The following is a 23,154-nucleotide window of genomic DNA, read 5'->3' on the forward strand; positions in this document are numbered from 1 at the left end:
TAGGCCCCAGGTTACTGAGAAGCAGTGCTGCTTACAGAGCTCCTGCCAAGGACCTCATTCCTCACCAACGATACCCAGGGGTCCTTTTGTCTGCTAGCTCCCACATTCCTGGGGGCTCAGTGCAGCATCTCTGATTCACATCCCACCCCAGCAGCCAGCACAGAAATGTCTCCTTCCTCCCTCCCTTCTTTCTTAGGCTCCACATCCACCATGGGGCTTGCACACACGACCCCCAAAATCAAGAGTCCCGTGCTCCCCCAACTGAGCCAGCTAGATGCTCCAAGGTGACATTTCTTAATGTCTTATGTGCCTGAGGTCCCATGAGTTGGTTGACATCTGAATAAAGTACCTCAGGTAGTGGAAAGGAATTTTTAAAGTTATGAATTGGGGTATAGAAAAGCACTATTTTTACCAAATGATCCTGCTGGACAAATTGTTTAATTCCAGATAACAGCATAAAGAAAACAGCCATTTTCCTGTCTCTTCAGTAACCTTGGAGCACTTCCTCACGAGCTCCTGAGCTCCTCTCCCTGGAGGTTCTATAACAAAGCACCCAGCTCTACATTATCAGAGCCAGATCAGACCACCACATGACAGTGCTTCAGAGTTTTCTACCCTTACCCTCAGCGTCAGGCCAGGGAACCCTGGCCCCTCAGAATGGGTGTGCACGGTTCTCAGACCTCAGCGGGTGGGCAACAGAATCACCCAGAAGGCTTATTAGCATCCAGCTGGGCTCCACCTGACCTCGACACTCTTATGGGGGTGTTTCTGACAAGCCCACCCCCTCGGCCCCCCAGCCACACCTGGAGCTCAACCCTCAGGCCCATTCCCACCTGCCCTCACCTGGCACACACAGGGACCTCGGTCACAGACCTACTGTGCAGCCAGCTGAGGAGCACCCAGGCACAAAACTTGTTACAGGGTCCCTGTAGGGTCCCAAGAAAAGAGAACAAGGCTGGTCATTGAGTTTTAAGTCGATGGCCCTTAACCGTTGTTAAATTATAATTCTGCCTGGCATCTCAGCTGCCTCACACCCTCTGTGCTAGATGTATCCCATTCTGCCAGCTGCTCCCTGTGAGGTGGGGATGGATAAGGGATCTCTGGTTCCTGGCCCCTCCTCATGCTGACTGCAAGACTTCTGCACCCAGCAGGCCTGGAGGATAGCCGCGGATCTCCGTGGCAGCCAGGGCCGGGAAACGAAGTGTCAAGGGGAAATGCTGAGGTTCTAAACCCCTTCTTTCCATGCTCAGAATGACCATACTCAGGGAGCACTCTCTGCTCTGTGCTAGTCACAGTGCCCCATGCACATGCGCGCACTCTCCGGACTCTCACCCCCCTACTTCCAGCAATGCAAGATCACCACCTGGATTTTTACAAAAGGAAAATGTGAGGCCTCAGGGTGTGAAGGGAGCATATGACCTGGCAGCCAAAGTCCTGACTCCCATGTTCCTGTCCGGGGTCTAACACACCTCCACATCCAGAATTAGCAAACAACGAAGTGGAAACTACATCTTTAAATCTTTACCCTTCAGCCTCTGAGATGTCTCCTGCCATGATAGGTGTGGACCTTCCTGTTTGCATAAAGGATGGAAGTGTGACAGAAGGGCCTTGAGACAGCATGACATGTAAGCACCGGATAAGTCCTTCTCCGCACCATCCTCAGCCAGACCCCGGCAGGTTTCCTGGCAGTAAACGTGAATGCGCGAAGTGTTGCTAAAAGCCTGAGATGCTGCTGAAGCCGGCTCTGACGACACACCGAATGCCATGCCATCCCTGTCACCTGGGCCCACGCTGCTGCTGCTGCTCAGGAGAAACCCGCCCGATTCTGCCCCTCAGAGAGGAGCACCACAAACCCGGCCTTCCCCCCATGGGATAAGCACAGGCAGATGAGAACTTTACTTAACATTACACAATTTCTAAATTTGGACTTAGGTATTTCAACCCTATGTACCTCTGTCACGAGTCTCTAGAAGACCAGTAATGAGACATCTAGGAGAAGAATCAACAAAGACAACTTTTACAATGGGAAGGGTCACACCTGCCCAGTTCCTGGACTCTGGTGGCAATGTCACGGTTTCCCTGGCTCCTGGGTGCCTGGCGGTGGGTGGGCAGAGGCCGACACATGGGGCTCCATGTGAGCTCCATGGGGCTCAGTTTCTCTGAGGCAGAGAAACTCTCAGAACTCAGAGAAACCCATAGGAAGGTGAGCCCTCCCCAGGCAGCAGCCCCGACAGAGCTGAGACACCTCCTTCACAGAGCAAAAAACCCAGAAAAGTTCATGCTGTATCTGAAGGGATCTTGGGGATGCCATTCTCAGCCCAGGACAGGGACACACGTGGCACCCAATGCCTGAGGGAACCTGTGTGCTGATGCTCTCCAGAGCCTAGGGCTCACATGGCTGGGGACAACTTCATACTCTCTCAAAAGGGAAGGAAGGGGCCGAACTGTTCCTTACACTGTGTCCCGGACATCTCTGGTGATCCGGTAATTCCAATCTCGGAAAACTTCATTTTCTTTATCAAACTCCCGTTCATCTTCACCGATGGTCACCGTAAACCTTTTTTCTTCAAAATCAGGCTCCTGTTCTTTTCGAATGGTTGCTTTTTTTAAAACCTACCGTCGTAAGGAGGAAGAAGTCAGTGCCAGTTACTGTTAGGAAAAGCAAAGGGAAGCCCGTCCTGATCTGACCCACAGAGCCCGGGCCAGAGTGGCAGAAGTGGCCCACTTGAGCGCATGGTAGGGGAGATGCGCCTATGCTCCAGGTCTGGAGCACTCCATCTCTACACCTGGCAGTCAGGACAGGCTGGCTCAGCAGTGCCTCGGAGCTTGCTTCCATTCCAGAAAGGGGTGACAGAGCTGGCCATCTCCTAGAAATAGTCCTAACACTGAGCTGGGGAGTGCCAGAGAGTCACTGTGAGGTGGCCCAACACAGAGAGAATGGTGAATCTGCTCGTGGCAGAAAAGCCACATGCAGTGGTTCCGGTCTCAGAAGAAAGGAGAGGTGGTGGGCTATGTGCTGAGTGAGGTAGGAAAACCTCATTGGAGAGAAGCAGGGGCTCAGAAAGCAGGCCCAACAGCTGGGGCCATGGTATGACCAGAGCAAGTGGGGAGGGAGAGGGCGGCTCCTCCACTGGCAGGGGTCTCCCTGTGCTACATCTATGAGGAGTGGCTCTGGGCAGCCAGGGGCTGCAGCAGAGCAGCAGCAGCTGGAGTGAATCTGCTGCCGCCCGGGCCACAGGAAGGCAGTGGGCCTGTTTCGTGAGCTGGTGCACCGTGGAGACATCGATAGACATCAGTTTCCACTCTTAACTCTTCAGAGAAATCACAGAAATATATCCCTCACTTCAGAGACTTCACTGGGTTTTCAATCGTTGTCTCTGAATCAAAGAAATGCTACTTTTGCTCAAGGACTGCTGCTAGCATTTTCTTCTCGGGCCGTCTGGTTACCTCCTTTGCATGCCGGAGTCCTCGTTCCCAGGCACTCTCTGTCGGGGGCTCTGGAGGGGGTGGAGGCAAAATTTCATCAACTACTGGCCCACCCTATTAAAAAACGAGAAGGGAAAAGTTGAGAAAGCCAGCAAAACTTTAAAATCTATAAAGAAACGGGAAAAACCCCAGCTAGAGTATCTTTCAGCTGTACACCACGTGCTCTCCAAACCTTGATTTGGTCCCTAACCCACAGCCCTGCCCAAATCTAGGATTACCTCCACATGGATATTTGGAAGCATCTGGAAGGTAACTCAGGGACTGTGTGATGTCACAGAAGTGCCTTTTACACGGGGTGTATTAATGTGCTGTAAGCCGAAGCTTCAGAGAGCTTAGATGTCCCATTTGCTAGCAACTAAAGAAAAGAGATGTTCACGCACCCATGGGTTGGCAGGCATCAGTGGGTGAGGTCCAAGAGGCGGGGCACCATTAGGTGGGAAAGGTTCGGCTTTGGTGATTAAGGAATAGTTGCCCTTGTCGTTGACTCCAGGGTGTATAAACCTACAGTTCATTCCCCATGTGCAGTTCCCTATGGAGACAAAAGCCAGGTCAGAAAAAGTAGAAGAGAACCAGAGTGCAGGAGGTCAGCTTCCTGTCCGCTTTGCCTGCAGCGGCAGCTTGGGGGCAGTGCCAGGCCTGGGAGGGGTCCCGCGTGTGACCCCCCAGCTCCTAACACAGCCCTCACCACCTCATAAGTGGTGTGAACCTGAGGACAGGCTCCAGCAGTGGCAGCAGAGTCAGAGCTATCCAGGCTCGCTCCTCAAGGCTGAGCCAGCACAGCAACCACCGCCCCCCACACCCGGGATCCCCACCTCCACACACGCACCAGGTCCTCCTGGCAGGCAGGCCTGGAAGGTCTCAGGCCAGAGCCTGGACTGAGGAACTTCCTGTGAGCGGGATTTCCTAAGGGCTCCTGAAAGGGGCAGGGGTCATGTGGTCAAGGAAACATGGCACCCCGTGTCCCTAAGGCACTCTGGGAAGAGTTCATCTGGCTCTACAAATAGAGATGTCCCAGAGCTTCCCAGACAGTAACAGGTGGCCCCCTGCTCTGCGAGGCACTCTCTTGCTCAGGTGACCCTGCAACCCCACAAGGGCTCAGAGGTGTGTGTGTAAGATCCTTATCTTGATTCAAAACACTGCATCTGGAACAGCAATGGCTGAGAGAATTCTGTGTCTGTCTCAAGATGTCTCTACCAGCCCTGCAAATTTGCATTTCTCCCACCAAAAGTCTCACAAACCATTTCAGGGTATTTCTGTGCTTAAAAAATGTGTGAAAGAGACAAGACACAGATGACTATAATACATTGGGTGTTCATACTTTACAAAAAAGCAATAAAAAAAAGTCCTCTTTTTTGGGGCACCTGGGTGGCTCTGTCGGTGAAGCATCTGCCTCAGGCTCAGGTCATGATCTCAGGGTCCTGGGATCGAGCCCCGAGTCAGGTCCTGGCGAGTGAGGAGGCTGCTTCTCCCTCTCCCTCCACCATTACCCTCTGCTCATACTTTCTGTCAAATAAATAAATAAAATTAAAAAAAAAAAGGTCACCTTTTAGAATTACTCTGTAATAGAACACCAAGATTATTCAAGGAAACGACTTGACTTTTTCAGAGCAGAAGGTGAGAAGTCCAAGTTTTAATTTAATCATTAAATTACTTTCTAAAAATTTAATTTTAGGGGGGCTCTGCTGGTTCAGTTTGTAGAGTATGTGACTCTTGATCTCATGGGTCATGAATTCAAGCCTCATGTTAGGCACAGAGATTATTTTTAAAAAATTTAAAAATAAATAAGTAAAAATAAAAATTTAATTTTTTGAACAGGTAATATCTACATCAGCTCAAAAATAAATATAGCATACAATATCTAAATAGTTTTTAAAACATTTTCAACAGGTTAACATGTAGTTAAATTTTAAACCATCTTTTAAAATACATATTCCCAGGTTGCCTGGGTGGCTCAGTGGTTGAGCGTCTGCCTTTGGCTTGGGTCACAATCCTGGGGTCCTGGGATCAAGTCTCACATCGGGACCTCTCTGCAGGGAGCCTGCTTCTCCCTCTATGTTTCTGCTTCTCTCTCTGTGTCTCATGAATAAATAAAATCTTCAAAATATATATATTCCCTTCTAAATGTAATATTTCACTTGATCATTTCTATCAACAACACATATTTTTCCTTGTATAACATAAAGAAAAAGAATCATTTGGTATTTAGGAAAAAGCTAAATTTACCTTTTAGGTGCCATGAATAGTTAAATTTGTATTAAAACCAACCTAATAGGGATCCCTGGGTGGCGCAGCGGTTTGGCGCCTGCCTTTGGCCCAGGGCGCGATCCTGGAGACCCGGGATCGAATCCCACATCGGGCTCCCGGTGCATGGAGCCTGCTTCTCCCTCTGGCTGTGTCTCTGCCTGTTTCTCTCTCTCTGTATGACTATCATAAATAAATAAAAATTAAAAAAAAAAAAAACCAACCTAATAACATACTGATCTGAATTAAATGCAAAATAAAGTATGCTTAAAATCAATTCTCTGGAAAAGTAAAAATGACAATGAACTTTTAACATTAAGAGAGACTACACAAGTCAGAGGTTGGGAAATATACTAATAGGGGGTTCAAATCCCAGAGTCTTACAGAACTTTAAAGAATTAGCCCCTGTATGCAGTCTTGCACCTGAATAAAGGATTCCAAGCACTGTCGAGCCCTTCACTGTCTGTCACAGAACTCCACAGGTATCCTCACTGCTGTGGAGGTAAAAGACTTAACTTGCAGAGGTTTACTGCAGAAAATCTGCAAATACAAGAAAGCGTGAATAACATAAGCCCCAGGTTTCCATAACTTTTTAAATTATCTACCTGGGTGGCAGATAAATGGATATTTGTTAATCCTTGTTCATTTTTGTATGTGAAATATTTTTTCGAGATTTATTTTAGAAAGAGAGTGAGCATGTACAGGCAGAAGAGTAGAGAGGGAAGAGGATGAAGAAAGAAACCCAAGTGGACTCCACACTGAGCAAGGAGCCTGGCGTGGGACTCAATCTCACGACCCTGAGATCATGACATGAGATGAAACCATGAGTCAGATGCCACCCAGGCACCCTTATATGTAAAGTATTTTCTTTTTTTTTTTTTTTTAAGATTTTATTTATTAGAGAGAGAGAGAGAAAGAGGGAGAGAGGGGCAGAGAGACAGGCAGAGGGAGAAGCAGGCTTCATGCAGGGAGCCCAATGTGGGACGATCCCGGGTCTCCAGGATCAGGCCCTGGGCTGAAGGCGGCGCTAAACTGCTGAGCCATCGGGGCTGCCCATGTAAAGTATTTTCAAAACGAAACCAAAAACATCACCCATGAGCCCAGTGACCAAAAAAGATCTTTTATTACTCCCACAGGCAGGGGGAGAAAAGAGGAACAGAATAAATCAGTCAGGAATGTGAGAGGTGAGAGCAGCAGCCTGTTCCCCTCCCAGACTGGCAGGTGATGGGAGCCTGACCTTCTGCTCTGGGTGTGGAAAGATCCTTGCTGGACATGTCTTGATTCCTGGCCACCAAACACAAGGAAACAGTTGCTCCAGGCAGAAGGAGGGGAAGTCTAGAAGTACCTACCACTGGGACAGATGCCTGACAAGAAGGGAGCAGCAGGAGCTACACATTCCCAGTAGCCAGCCTGCCTGCCTATCTATGTATTTTGAAAGATTTTATTTATTTATTATTTACTTATTCATGAGAGACACAGAATGTGAGAGAGAGAGAGAGAGGCCGAGGGAGAAGCAGGGTCCCTGCAAGGAGCCCGATGCGGGACTTGATCCTGGACCCTGGGATCATGCCCTGAGCTGAAGGCAGATGCTCAACCAATAAGCCACCCAGGCGCCCCAGCCTCTTTATTTTTAAGTAATCTCTACACCTGATGTGGGACTTGGACTCACAACCCCGAGATCAAGATTTGACCACACCACACACTGAGACAATCATCTACTAGCTTTTTGAAAAATGAATTTTTATCCGTGTAGAAAAAAGCCTGGAAGAAAACACCCTGAACTGTTGGGATGGTAGAGAGTTTTATCTTTTACTATCCTCTCTGTCACTATTATTACTTTCATAATTTAAAAAACCATTTTGTTTAGGAAAATGGAAGCAAAAATCTTATTTTAAAACTGTATGGTCTATTTCTAAATGAAACTTCACAAATACAAAATTTATGTGGACTATGCCTCTGTCCAGATGAATAAACAGGCTTATAATGATGTGAGGATTCTGTGTAGGGGCCTGGATGTTAGCCAGCAGGGAACAAGGAGAAATCAAAGTGTGGTCACCGCGGCGCAACAGGGGACAAGTTTCTTCATGTTGGTATACACACAGCTTTGAAGGCAATAATGTTCTATTTCTTAACTGAATGGTGGGCACAATAATTATTCTTTTTTTGTCATTATTTTTGCTTGTGCAAACACTGTTATTTTATATATATGAAATATTTATATGTGTGAAATAAAACTAACATATAAAGAAATATCCAAATACTCATGCAGTGATGTCTCCATGCTTCCAGTGTCCTTTACCAGAAACAGTTATCAATTTACTGGGGATGGATGGATGGATGGATGGATGAATCAGTGTATCTACCTCCACATTTTCCCTGCTTGTATTACACCACATTGTGTTGACTCCTGTTTTTTCCACTCAATAACAGATCTACAAAAAAGGAACCTCCTTGCTAAATTACCAACACACCCGCAATCAGTGAGACAGACACGACATATACAGAAAACCTACACAGGTCCTTCAGCTGAAATCAGAGAAACTAAATGCGGAGACAAGACACCAAAGCCACATCCTTTATGGCAGTAATCTGCTGGTCACAATCACACACCTGACTGATCCAAGGACCCAATCTATTTCTCTTGCAGCACGAAACATCATAAGAAAGCAGCATGTCTGTGGGCATGCTCATGAGCACATACGTGTGGTGGGTCCAGAAACATGATCAGATTTTAAAATTTCTGATGGTTAGTCTGACTGGTTATGAGGATAGCGCAGCGCTGGCATCATTTAAAGGCTGCACTTGCTGTATCCACAATGTGTCCTCCTACTGTGTTATTTCTAACTAAGTAAGACCCAAGGTGGTCTTATTTTAAATATTCCTTAGTCCCATTTCTTATTAGTCTGAATAACTCACAATAGAAAATACAGGGGTTGTAGAAATAAGTTTAAAGTGCTTCATGGCTTTAAGAAATTACCATTGAAAGGAAGACAGAACATGTAAAATCTAATAATTAAGTATTAAGGACAAAAATATTAAGGACAAATGTAGGATCTATGTGTATATTAATGGGCATAAAGTCCCACAAACCATCATGTGCAAGTTTTTATAATGAACATAAAGAACTCAGGTGTACTTTCCTTTCCCATTTCATAGATGAGTCACCTCTCGTGGAATCTGAAATACATTACCTTTTCTAAGGAATACCCTGTGGTAGTTGAAATAATTAAAATAACATCTGGCTTGCTTCTTTGTAAATAATGTAGACTTAAAACCAGCAGTTCTTTTACGTTTGGGTCTTAGGACCCCAAGGAGTCACAGATGGGTTCTACCTAATTGGTACCTGCTATGTATGGAAATTAAGACTGAAAATACTTGAAGACATAATATATGCCATGTGTAACTTACAATAATAATACATTAACATGTTTCATGCAAAATAATTTAAAAAAATACTTAGTGATACAAGTAGCATTATTTTCCTTTTTGCAAACCTCTTAAAAATGGACATTAACACAGAAGACGTTTTCATCTGCTTCTGTATTCAGGCTGCCGTGATGGCTCACAGAGCTCGAAGTAGGTGAAGAAAACCCAGTGTCACACCGAGACACAGTTGGGCAAGGGAGGATACTGAGCAGCCTCCTCAGAGACTCACTCATGTCCCTGAGGCCCCCTGGACCTTGCCAAACAAAGGGTTCTCAGCCATTAGCTGCCAGGCAGGGCCTGTCATCCTTGCACTAAACATTTCCGACTGCTTCACTGATGCCCATTGGCCCATCTCGAACCACAAGGGGATCTTCTATCCAGGTGTGATTCTGTGACACCATGCAACGGTCATTTGGAAAAGTCATTACACACTGCAGGTGGAGATTCAGGCCCTCCAAAATTCTTTGACATGAGAGCCCAAAGCTCATCATTAGCAACACATACTGGCCACTGTTCTCCTGGAGGCGGCAGGTTCACTCTGTTTGTTTCTGAGGAGACTGTGTTCTGTGTCACCTTGGCAGTCTTTGCTCATGCTTGAGCCCCACGCACCCTTCTCATGCAGCAAAGAGACTGACAGAGGGGCTCTAGGAGCCTTTGCAGCTTGTCATGCTGAATATGGAAAAGACCAGTACTAATGGTTTTTCCCAGAGCAATGGACATGTTCTACAACTGGATTGTGGGGACGGCTACAGAACTTGGTAAATTTAATACAAATCACTGAACTGTATGCTTAAAATACAAATTTTAGGGCATGGATATTATTCCTTAATAGAATTGTTTTGTTTTGCTTTCTAAAGGCCTGTACTCAAATCTAAAAATCTCACTATTCTTACTGCTTTCTTACAGGCATCATTAAATGAAATTGCCATTATTTAAGTCTGAGTGCATGGGGTCAATACCTGACTACTAGCAGGCTCAGTACCACAAAAGTAGTTTTGACCTCAGGGTCCCTTGAAACAATCTTAAGAAACCCTAAGAGTCTGCAAACCACATCTGAAGATCTGCTGCTTTAAACATAAAAGAGAGGGATGCCAGGGTGACTCAGTGGTTAAGCATCCACCCCTGGCTCAAGTCATGACTCTGGTGTCCTGGGATGAGTCCCTGGCACTGGCTCCCCACAGGGGGTCTGCTTCTCCCTCTGCCTATGTCTCTGCCTCTCTTTGTGTCTCTCATGAAAAAATAAATAAAATCTTTAAAAAACAAAAGAATGCAGGCATTCAAAAACAGGCAATGAACATTTCTCCAATAAAGATAAAACTGTTCAAATGGTCAATGGGCACGTGAGAAGATGCTCACCATCAGTAATTATGAGAACGTGAATTGAAACTACAATGTGATGACACTCCTCATAGGATTTTTACTATCAAAAGATCAGAAAATACTAAGCGAGGAGGCCCTCGGTTCTTGTGCACTGCAGGCGGCTATATAACATGGTGCCACTGCCACGACAACAGTATGGAAGCTCCTCAAATTACAAATAGAATCATTGTATGATTCAGTAATTCCAGTTTGGAGTACACACCCCCAAAATTTGAAAGTAGTGTCTTGACACATTTGCACACCTATGTTCATAGCAGCATTAAACACAGTAGCAAAGGGATGGAAACAAGTGTCTGTTGTTGGATGGATGGATAAGCAAAAAGTGGTGTATACACAATACAATACTAACCTAGGAAAGAAAGAGAATTCTGACACCTGCTAAAACACAGATGAACTTCGAGGGCACAATGATGAGTGAAATAAGGCAGTCACAAAAAAATAAGAATCGTATTATTCCACTCACACTGGGTATCTAAGATAGTCAAATTCATGGGAAATAGAATGATGGTTGTGCCAGGGCCTTTGGGAGGGAGGAATGGGAAGTGACTGTTTAATGGCTACAGAGTTTCAGTTTTACAAGAGGGAACTGAGTTCTAGAGATGGATGGTGGTGATGGCAACAAAATGAATATTACTCAATGCCATGAACTGCATACTTGAAAATGGTTAAGGTTTGGAAGATGGTTAATGTAAATTTTATTTTACCAAACTCCGTGTGTGTGTGTGTGTGTGTGTGTGTGTGTGTGTGTGTGTGTGTGAGAGAGAGAGAGAGAGAGAGAGAGAGAGAGAGAAAGAGAGGGGGGGAGGGGGGGGGAGGACAGAAAGGAGGAGGGACAAGGAAGTCCGGGCCACAGAGTGGGTGGGCACTACTGACAGCTGGCTCAATCAGAAACCCAAAGTAAACACAGTTTAAAGAAAATGTTTATGCTTTTGTAGATAGAACTTTATATCTTGATGATTCAACATAAATACACTAGAGGTAGAAATATACCATAAATAAAATACTGGTGTTTAAAAATATTTCCATTTAGATTTCTAAGTACATTTCATTATCAATGGTCACAAATATCAATGTATCCATTTGGGCAATTAATGATTAACCTGCAGAAATCTTTTAATAGAAATATAACTAAAAAACTTTCTTACGAAGAATTTTCAAATTAAGATGTAATTCACGTATCATAAAATAACCCCAATCTTAAGTATACAATCTAGTGGGTTTTAGCATGCATGCACGAAGGTGTACAAACAACCATCGCCCTAGAAGGAAGCCCTATACTGCTTGGCCATCACCCCCACCACCTGCTCCCTCCCACCCTCCATAGGCCCCATGGCCTAGACAATGACTAACCCAGTTCCTGCCTCTATGGACCCATTCTGGATAGTTCGCTTAGATAGAAATGCACAAGAGAGGGGCCCTCCGTGTCTGGCTTTACTGAGCAGAATGTCCTCAAGGTTCATTCATGCTGTGGGATCAGCACTTCATTTGCTTCATGGCTGTGTAACATCCCACTGTATGGACAGACTGCACTCTGTGTAATCATCTATGACCTGATGGACATTTGAGCTGTTTGTATTTGTTTGTGTAATCATCTATGACCTGATGGACATTTGAGCTGTTTGTATTTGTTGGCTATCTTAAATACTGCTTTTATGAACATTTATGTACAAGTTTTTGTGGGGATGTAGGTTTTCATTTCTCGTAGATAGAGAACCAGAAGCAGAAGTGACTGGGTCACAGGAGAGTTCTACCCTCTTGGGTTCTTGGAGGCACCACACACTGTTCTACAGCAGCTGCACCCTCTTGCGCTCCCACCAGCAGGATGTGAAGGTTCCATTTCTCCACATCCTTGTTAAATACAACAAACTCCATTTTATTTTTAAAGTAACTTTTCTTGCTAATGAAGGCAACTTACACAGATTCATCTCAATTTAATACCAAGCTTATAAACTGCAGGTAAGCAAAAACATTTTCACCCAAAAACTCATGACTAAGAAAAGCAGCAAGAGATATGTTCTAGAACACCCTAAGAATCAACCACTTCTTTTTGTACAGAGTATTACAATACTCTGTAGAATAAACAGTAGCGGTGGAAAAGGTAAATATATACTTAGAAGCAAAGTGTGAAACAAGTTATTGATTATGCCCAATCAAGTTTCAAAGAAGGCTGATTACCACTAGCTTCAGATTTCTATGCAGGAAGACCTCCTCTTTGGCTTTTATCTCTGAAACCCAAGCTGAGCATTTCATTGGACTCTGGAGGGACCTCCCTCCCACTGTGATGTGGCCCTAGGGACATCCATGGAGATGGCACCCAGTCCCTGCCCACAGGCATCTCCTGAGGATGCTGATCTGCAGTCCCAGCAACAAATTCACTTGTCTGTGTGCTTCTGTTAATAAATTCTGGAAATAACTCCAGGGCTGTGAGCCCGCACACCCAGACAGGAACCTTTGTGGCCCAGATGCACGGTACTGCCTCCTGTTGTGGGAGCCCTGGCTAGTCCTGACAGGCTGCCCAGGATTCTGAATCACACAGTTCGACAACACTGCACACATCCATCTATGTATACATGTATATATTGGTCTCCTCTTCTTTAATCAAGAAATTTCAGACATGGACTGACATCATTTATTCCCATGTAATCATGGAAAAGAGGCCTTCTGTTAAGTTAAATTTTCTGAAATACTTATTATTTCAAATATCAAAACCTTTTTTTTTTTTAAAGTAGGCTCCATGACCAGCACAGAGCCCAATGTGGGGCTTGAACTCATGACCCTTATGACCCTGAGATCAAGACCTGAGCCGAGATCAAGAGTCAGACGCTCAATTGACTGGGCCACCAGGCATCCTTCAAATACTAAAAGTTTTAAAGAACTGTTACTGACTTTCTAAAACATACCACACACTTATGTGCATTCTCAGGGTGACCACACTGCCCAAGACAGAACTGCCAGCTGCTCTCCTGAGGGCAGACTGCACATGACTGCACAGTGGAGTTTACCACATGCATGTCTAACTCCAAGGAGTTTCCACTTGGCAGAAACAACAGTCTGTGTGTCAATAGCACAGGCCAGGAGCATGCGGCCTGAGGAGGGAGCTGACCTGGGTCCTGAGTGCACTGGATCCTCGGTCCTGTCCACCCTCTGTACCGTGTCTTCCTGGGTATAGGGGCAGGGTCCTTCAGGGGCCACTCAAGGGCAGAGCCTGCCCTCTCAGGAATATGGGACTCCACCGTGCCTACTCTCCCCACCTCCCCGTGCCATCCGCAAAGCTCTTGTGAGCCTCATCAAGTGCCTCTAAGAACTGAGGTTCATGACCTCTCTCTGCCCCTCAGAGCCTCCCCCTTCCTTCTGGCTTCACATCAGAATTCTGGATCCAGGAGAAAGAAGTCTGGCCTCCGGAGCAGAGAGTGAATATCGTATACTCTGTACCTTTAACCTGGCCTCTGAATGGTATGGAATGTGATATTGGTGGAAGAGGAGTGGATAATGCTGTCACAACATCTGGAAAAGAAGTACAGGAAGCTCTTGTGAAATTCAGACCGTACGTGCAGGCTGAGCCAGCGAGCAAGGGCACCCAGGGCCAGAGTGAGATTAGGACAAAGACAAACATCTTCCTACCTGTCCAAGGAAAATGTGGGACTACAAGGAACGTGCCCAAACTACAAGCATGCAGCAGAGAAACCCTCACAGACCAGGGTTCCTGCTGCCATTTCCAAGTTGGCCCTGCTGTGTGCCTCTGCCACTGGGTGCACACCACTCACCTTCTAGCAGGGGTGGGCCTTGCTGCACTCAGAGCCCCTCCCTCCACTCTAGAAATCCATTCCAAATGAAGAATGTTACTTTAATATATTTAGCAAAAAAGTGGCAACTTTCCTTACAGAGATGGGAAACTGTCTGCACTGGTGCCTGGGGTAGCTGGCCTCATGCAGAGGCAACTATACTGCCTACATTCAAGCTCTGGCTCTCCTACAAACAGGCAGGCCTAGAACCACTAGCGTGACACTGGCTAGGCTGACTCCTCCAAGTCAGTCCCGTGAGGCAAGGACCAGCGGAGGATCGATGCCACCACCACCATTTAGGTCACAGTCTGGCCCCCAAGAACAGCCTGTGTAGCTTCGGGGCTGAACCACCACCACAGTCCCGGGAAAAGCCAAGGCCACGTGAGGCCCCTCAGACAATTACCTTTCATGAAGAATCGGCAGGTGGGACGTGGCCTCACCTTCCTGTCACTGGGATCCTTTACTTCACCCTCCTCCAGATCATCATCCTGAAACAGAGGACAACATGACTTAAGAGGGAATCATCTTAAGAAAGAAGAGATGAGAGGGGTATCTGCCAACAGGCACAGCTTCACTAGACCAGAAAGGATATTTCCACAAGACTGGTGTCTCAGCTGCTCAGCAACTCATGTACAATTTTCTGAAACTCAGGTTCCTCAGCCAACACAATGGGGCTATGTCAGAGTTCACCTCCAAGACCAAGGATTCACAACACATAACACCGAGTAAAAACACCCTGTGAACCAGGCAAGGCAGGTACAGAGTGGGGTTTCACTGTATTTCCCTTCATTAGCAATGTTGGGCAGAAAATGGTTACACTTCAGGTTTTTTAATACTTTGTATGTTTATTTTAAGATTTTCTTTATCTTAAAGAGAGAGTGAGCATGAGCAGGGGACGTGGGTAAAGTAGAGGGAGAGGGAGAAGCAGACTCTCCACTGAGCTGTGAGCCCAATGTGGGGCTTGATCCCAGGACCCTGAGATCATGACCTGAGCTGAAGGCAGAGCCTTAACCGAGCTACCCAGGTGCCCTGATACTCCAAACAATATTTATAGAACAAAATATATATTTTTTAAAAAAGATTTATCTTCATTTGAGAGAGCACATGAGAGAGATCGTGCACATATGCACAAGAGTGCAGGGGGAAGGGGCAGAAGGAGAGAGAGTCCCAAGCAGACTCCTTACTAAGCACAGAGCTTGATACGAGGCTCGATCCCACAACCCTGAGATCATGACCTGAGCTGAAACCAAGAGTTGGATGCTTACCTGATTGGCGCCCCAAAATATTTTATGTTCTTTAAACACAAATATCCTCTAATTTAAAAGTCTAGGGGTGGGGAGGAGGGAGGTCGGACTCAGACCCAGGCCCTTCTTTCCTCAGTCCAGAGCTCACCACCTTCTCTGTTAAGTGTTAACACAATGCAAGGCCTTTGAAAACACCAGAGTCTGGGTGGGCCTCATCCTCAGGGATTCCAAAGAGCAGCTGTGACCTAGACTCCTGCTCTGTGCCCTATCCAGTGCCCATTACCACAGGGCCTCAATCACCCTTGACTTGCAGAGACCCCACCCCCAGGGGTCACCTGCAGCCCAAGGAAGTGTGCAACTGCCCTGCTGACATCTCAGTGGGAAGGTCAAAGATGGAGCTCTTCACTGTCTGTGTCCAAGCCTATTGCAGTGTTACCAGAGTCAACCCAAGGGGTCACAAAAGGCAGGGTGTGGGGATCGCTGAAACATCTCCAACTCTCCTGCAGCATCATCCTCATCCAAACTACTTCCCAGTCCTAGCTGGTCTGGGAGCCACTTCCAAACTGGCACTCTACTTTCTCTTGACTGCCCACATGCCCTCTGTGGTATGCAGACACCTTACTGACCCCAGCCTGTCTTCTTCATTTTCTGCCTTCGTGAACATGCAGCTCATCTCATTTTCAGATGGCAGGTGAGTCTCCTTCCTCAGGGACCCCGCCCCCTGCCAGCTCCCTTCAAGACAGGTCCCCACAGCACTGGCCAAGGCTACCAGGGTGCTGCCCGACCGTACGGGAGCTCCACCAGGCAGGACTGTGTCACTGGTCCAAGCATAGCTTGTAGCAAATGGGCAGCATTTGCTGAATGAAAAAATCCTAAAGTCAAACCCTGGGTTTATAATGACTTATTTTTAAAACTTAAGTATTTATATCATTTCTGCTCTGAAAATATTTACGTATTACGAGCATTTTAGGGGGCACCTGGGCAGTGCAGTAAAGTGCCCAACTCTTGGTTTCAGCTCAGGTCATGATCTCAGGTTGTGGGATTGAGGCCACACATTGGGCTCTGCGTCAGCAGGGAGTCTGCTTGGGACTCCCTCTCCCTCTGCGCCCCCGTACTTACTCTCTTGTGTATTCTCTCAATGATAAATCTTTTAAAAATATATACATTTTGTTCTATAAATATTGTTTAAACATACAAAATAGGGATCCCCGGGTGGCGCAGCGGTTTGGCGCCTGCCTTTGGCCCAGGGCGTGATCCTGGAGACCTGGGATCGAATCCCACATCGGGCTCCCGGTGCATGGAGCCTGCTTCTCCCTCTGCCTATGTCTCTGCCTCTCTCTTTCTCTCTCTGTGACTATCATAAATAAATAAAAATTAAAAAAAAATAAACATACAAAATATTAAAATCCTGAAGTGCAACCATTTTCTGCCCAGCATTGCTAATGAAGGGAAATACAGTGAAACCCCGCTCTGTACCTGCCTTGCCTAGTTCACAGGGTATTATTACTCAGTGTTCCTCTGTCATGAACACTTGGTCTTGGAGGTGAGCTCTGACATAGTCCCATTGTGCTTGTTGGCTGAGGAATCTGAGGTTGTGAAAACCAGACTCTCTTTCTCCCTCCTTCTGCCTCTCCCTACTGTGCACATCTGTGCGCATGCTCTCTAATAAATACATCAGGGATCCCTGGGTGGCGCAGCGGTTTGGCGCCTGCCTTTGGCCCAGGGCGCGATCCTGGAGACCCGGGATCGAATCCCACATCGGGCTCCCGGTGCATGGAGCCTGCTTCTCCCTCTGCCTGTGTCTCTGCCTCTCTCTCTCTCTCTCTCTCTATGTGACTATTATAAATAAATAAAAATTAAAAAAAAATACATCAATCTTTTTTTAAAAAGCATTCCATATAATGAAAAGAACAAATGCCTGAAAGTTATAACCCTTAAGAAGCAACAGAATGATTTCTTTGAAAAAGATGAAATAATTTATTCAAGGACTTTTTAGGTCCCCAGAACGTATTCATTCTCTGGCAGTCTGTCCCCTTTGTGCACCAGCACCCCCCTTCTTCCTGACCGCAGGATGAGTTCCTTACATCTCCTCTGGTTCTTAGCATCTTCTTTTTATGACTGTTCTCACAGTGATGATTACCACACTAATATCTCTATATGATGTTTACAGAAGCTCAAATGGAGAGCAGATTCTTCATTCTCATTAGGAAAATAAAACTCTTCTGAAAGGTTACAACCCATTCAAATCCCTTGGTTCACTTGGAAATGAAGGCACAGGAGCTGAGATGAGGAGAGCAGGACAATGGCCTTTCAATAGTCAGGACCCAGAGGAAGTGTGCAGATCAAATTTAGAGAGGTATTTCTGCAAAGCTGTTACTTTTAATACTTGCCAGAGCAGAAAGGAGAACCACCCACCCATCTTAAGATTAGTGAAGTCATGTGAGCCATATAAAGGAGTTCTGTGCAATGGCTGAAAATGCTCAGTAAATACCTAGAAACACAAGATAATACAGTGTGTTTTACAGTGTCCACCCAGAGAACACTGAAGGGCATCTGCCCACTGGCCGCTGCCAGGTAGCCACACTTGCCAGGATGGAGACAGAGGGCTGTCCCTAGTGGTATGCTGGGTTTATGGTCTTTCCTTTAATTAAAAAACAAACAAGAACAATAACTCACTCAGCAGTATAATGTCCTGCATTTTCAACTAACCATTTAGTACACTGGCTTTTTGAGTGATGGAAAATTATTATTTTTTAAAATTTATTTATTTATTTATGATAGTCGCACAGAGAGAGAGAGAGAGGCAGAGACACAGGCAGAGGGAGAAGCAGGCTCCATGCACCGGGAGCCCGACGTGGGACTCGATCCCGGATCTCCAGGATCGCGCCCTGGGCCAAAGGCAGGCGCCAAACCGCTGCGCCACCCAGGGATCCCCCAGTGATGGAAAATTAAAAAGAGTTCTTAAATTTGCAGTTTCATGCAAACACAAATCAAGAAAGGGGCTCTCTAAAGTCAAGTTCACACTGCTCAGTTGTTTGTAGGCTGTCACGTTGAGTGTAATGCACGCAGATTCTTTCAGATCACCTGATCACGTGGCTGCAAGCGGAGACAAGAGAGAGCGGAGGACGAGGAGAGGACCCAGTGGTCTGGCCAGAAGCAAACTGGTGGGTGTAGGCATGGGACAGCACCCATGAAGCTCTCAGCGACCTTCACCCAGGGCAGGCTAACCCAGCCCAAGTCTGGAACTCACGGGCAAGGGTCTCTGGGGCTTATAGGGTCTAAGGGAAACCAGGCTGCTGGCATGCCCCAATCAGCACATTCTCAGGGAAACACACACAGGGCACACTGGACTTTAATGGCTTTACAAAATATAACTGCAGGGAAGGCCTGGGCTTGAATCCTGACAGTGTGACCATGGACAAAAGCCTCTGAACCAGGAGTCCTTCAGGAGTTCTGAAGTAGAACAGGTGGTTGTGCTCAGGGTGTCCGTGCAGTGCATCACATAAAACCAGCAGGAGGGTAGCCTGGGTGGCTCAGCAGTTTAGTGCTGCCTTTGGCCCAGGACCTGATCCTGGAGTCCTGGGATCAAGTCCCACGTTGGGCTCCCTGCATGGAGCCTGCTTCTCCCTCTGCCTGTGTCTCTGCCTCTCTCTCTCATGAATAAATAAATAAAATCTTAAAGAAAAAAAAAAAAAAAACCAAAACAATGCCAAGCAGGAGTGCTCAACAAGTTGTTGTGATTTTAATGGAAAAATACCTTGGAGGCAATGTGCCAAGATACGACTGTCTAAGGAATGGTAGTATGGCTTTACTTTCTGGTGTGCAGGTTATTTTCCTCTTAAAAAACAGAACAAAAAAATAATAATAAAAATAAAAATTAAAAAAAAAACAAAAAACAAAAAAATGCCTGCATATTATTTATATAAGACGTTGTTTCCAGCACAGCAGATCCTGCATTAAGGGTGAACCAGCAATTACCATGTGAAGCTGCCATGTGGGGAGCAGATGGGACACATGCACCAGAGCAAGAGGTCTAGATGCCACCCCAGCACTGTCACCAGGGCCAACCACAATCTCCGCAAACCTGGGGTTCTGCATCTGTAAAATGGGTTAACAGTACAGGTCTATAATCCCTTACCCAAAATTCTTGGGCCCAGATGTGTTTTGGAAATTCACACACACTTTGGTTTTAGAAAGGTGACACAGCAGGGGTCGGAAACAGCATCCTGTAAAGGACACAGTCCTTTCTGTGGGGAGACATGTGACTAGCCCCACAGGGGTAAAATATGGGACAGCCTTGCATCACCTGGGGACAGGTCTAGCACCAGATGAGTGAGGAATGCTATCTACCATCAGAGTTCCTTGACTCCCCTGGCTCCCTCAGGTGGCTGTGCTGACCAACCAGGCTACAGGACATACAGGGTGGCAGTCCTTCAGGTGGTGGATCTGGCCCAGACTCTTTGCTCAAATGCAGTTACAGGCAGCCGCCGACTAGGCTTCAGCAAGGCCACTAAGCATCTATATGATGGGACATGGAGAAGAGCGCACCGCCTAAAAGGAGCAGGGCCCTGCAGAGTGAACACCCTAAGCCACCAGAAGGGGTGTGCTGGAGGGAGACCTTTTGTACAAGATACCATGTATCCAGACATAAAAGTAACAGATAAATGTGAACAGAATATAGAATACTGCCCACAAAGAAAATGTTTCCAAGTATTTTTTACGTGGAGCTATCACTTCTGACCAGGAAATGGCGTGGACCATCCACTCAGGATGTGGCTGTTGTCCTGCTGTCCCCGAGACTCTATCCTGCCAGTGTGAGAGTCAGTAAAGAAAGCAGCTTTGGAACAAGACACACAGTCTACCCTTTCCTAAAGGGACAGCACCAAATTCTGTTGACCAGTGACAGGGAAGACAGAAAACTAGACCCAACACATGAGCAAAGGGAAGGATGCAAACACCAGAGACAGGAGGAGGGGGAAGATGGACTCAGTTGGGAAGGGAAAAATCAAAGACCCACAAACATTATGTGAGACCCCTCAAACCTGGATGGAAGGAATGGCTCTGGCAAGACTTAGTGGGCACAGGAGAAAGGAAGACCGCCCCCAGCAGAAGTTGATTTCAGTTGGCTCCACCCGTTTTTCTGAGAGATACACAGGCAGAAACAAAGCCAAAGGTGCATCTGGTGTGAAGCATGGCTTCCAGAGCAGGTGAGAGACTACAGATTAACTATGGCTCCCTAGGATGTGGATGTCAGGACCCTGGGCCCCCACCCACAAATAAGCCATGGGGCCGTGAACAGTTGGCCCATCCTGTGTACAAAATCCCATCCCTACCACAGGGGAGGCTGGGGGTGACTTCGCCTCATGTCAGGTCACCTGTCCCAGTGACCCAAAATCTAAAAGGGGGAAAAAGGCAAGACAGTGTATCATGACAAAAGAGAAAAGCACTTGGCTTTTTTAGACACTTCCACTCAGCTGTTCCGGCACTTCAGGGCCAGAAGGCTACAGGGAGGAGGCAGGCAGCAGGTGTGCAGGGGCGCCTTGGAACAGGGACCCTGCTGGGTACAGGGAGTCCCAGGGACAGCAGTGAATGCATATTTTTAAGGTGTAAGCCAAACTGCACATTTCCTCCTCATACAACATCCAGGAAGTTCACTTATGGTATGAGCGGGCTTGAAAGCAGTAGGGGAAAGAGCCCTCTGGGACATATATTTTCTTTGAGGCCGAAGGCCACTTTGGGATTTACTAAAGGGGGCCAAGCCAAAGGACTGGTGAAAGCAGGCTGCTCCGGGATCCAAGTGCATACCTGTGGTTCCCGCTCCATCAGAGACACAGGCCTGTGGCAGGGAGCATGCAGTGCAGGAATGCTAACAGGGCACCTTGGGAAGGAAAGACCCGGGAATGTGTGCTTGGCAGGGACATGGGGCAACAGTGCAGCCGGGATCATTCAGGGAGCTGTGAAGGGCTGGCTGGGGATGGTGAACAGGAGAAAGCTAGCAGCAGCAGCTCCCATACATGCTGATGCACATCTCAATGTGCTCAGGGCTGGCACTGGTCACCTACACCCAGCACTTGTACTGACCTCTCTGTGTGGATGGCTCTCCGGGTAAACCTTCCTTCCACCCACTGCCACCATTTATCTCACAGGCCCAAGGAACCCTGGGCCACAGGATCCTGGTAATTAGGAGCCCTCTCCTTGTTTTCTTGGGACAGAACAAAGCCACAGCTTTTCTCTCTGACACTGAAACATCATACTCATAGGCAATCTCAACCAACAACTTCATTTTCTGCCTAAAATTTCACCCAAATTGATAACTTGAGTTTCATAGCATCTCTTCCCTTTGGCAACTCCGTAGTAGAGATACATCTTCCAAAACTGGAAGGTAAGTATAGCTAGAAAGCCTAAGGACACCTGCATAGTAATATCCTGACAAGGCCTTCTAAATAAAATATCTAGTAAAGATATTTTAGCTAACTGAGCTAATGCTCAGTTGTGAGCATATAAAAGACCCAAAATTCTAAGCTTGTAATCACATTACCACCCCCAACAACAAAGTTCTGTTCTTGTGAATCAGGGTTAAATATGCAATGTTTAAAACCCTATAAAACCAGGCACAAAATTTAAAACAAAACAAAAACAAAAACCAGGCACAACCACGGCCCACAACCACAGTTTAAAACACATTGAGCACATACACACCAGCAACCAAATCAGCAACCAAATAAGGAAGTATGTGTGGTGCTTAGCATGAATCTATGGTTAAGTACTTAATAGCATCCTTTTCCCTCCTCCAACCCAAAACATTTGAGACCTATTCCACACACCTTTCACTGCCAGGGCTCCTGGATAAGCAGCATCTCCTTCCCTGGGGTAATCAAAAAACCCTAGATTATTTCAACGGGCTCTGTCCCTCTCTCAGCTCATTTGAGTATAAGCATTACTCAGCAGGACTTCAGGGTTTCATCCCTCAAAACTCAACTTTTTAAAGAGAACGATCACAAAAGAAGCGCCTGGGTGGCATAGTCAGTTTAATGTCCAACTCTTGGTTTCAGCTCGAGTCACGATCTTAGGGTTCTGAGATCGAGCCCCGTGTCAGGCTCTGAGCTCAGTAAGGAGTCTGCTTAGGACTGTTTCTCTCTCTCTCCCCTACCATGCATGCACATGTGTTCTCTCTCTCAAATACATAAATAAATCTTTTTTAAAAAAGATCATGATTACCAAAGAGGTAAGAATATGCAATGAGGAAAAGTCTCAACAAATGTGTTGAGAAAACCAGACAGCCACATGCAGAATGAAACTGGACCACTTTCTTGTACCATATACAAATTCATCTCCTTGCCTTTTGCAGCTTCTGGAGGCTGCCCGCATTCCTTGGTTTTTGACTCATTCTTCCATCTTTAAAGCCAGCAGCTATGGCAATATTTTTCTAGATATGTCTCCAGACGGAAGGGAAACAAAAGCAAAAATGAACTATCGGGACTTCATCAAAATGAAAAGCTTTTGCACAGCAAAGGAAACAGTCAACAAAACTTGAAGGCAGCCCAGAGAATGGGAAACAATATTTGCAAATGACATATCCAGTAAAGGGTTAGTAT

General features: G+C 46.4%; 1 protein-coding gene across 2 annotated transcripts in view; it reads right to left on the minus strand.

The window, feature by feature from the left end:
* ZC3H18 (zinc finger CCCH-type containing 18) overlaps positions 1-23,154 on the minus strand; it is a 66,577-nt gene that overhangs the window by 32,777 nt on the left and 10,646 nt on the right. Inside the window, exons 3-7 of one of the 2 annotated variants that reach the window (XM_072731364.1) lie at positions 14,719-14,803; positions 13,966-14,037; positions 3,867-4,015; positions 3,448-3,540; positions 2,456-2,613 (exon numbers count right to left, since the gene is read on the minus strand). In XM_072731364.1, the coding sequence (XP_072587465.1) occupies positions 2,456-2,613; positions 3,448-3,540; positions 3,867-4,015; positions 13,966-14,037; positions 14,719-14,803 (557 nt within the window). The remainder of the gene's footprint in view (positions 1-2,455; positions 2,614-3,447; positions 3,541-3,866; positions 4,016-13,965; positions 14,038-14,718; positions 14,804-23,154) is intronic. The other variant, XM_072731365.1, reaches the window with a different exon arrangement.

The sequence above is a fragment of the Vulpes vulpes genome, chromosome 12 (genome assembly GCF_048418805.1).
Source record: "Vulpes vulpes isolate BD-2025 chromosome 12, VulVul3, whole genome shotgun sequence".
Lineage (NCBI taxonomy): Eukaryota > Metazoa > Chordata > Mammalia > Carnivora > Canidae > Vulpes > Vulpes vulpes.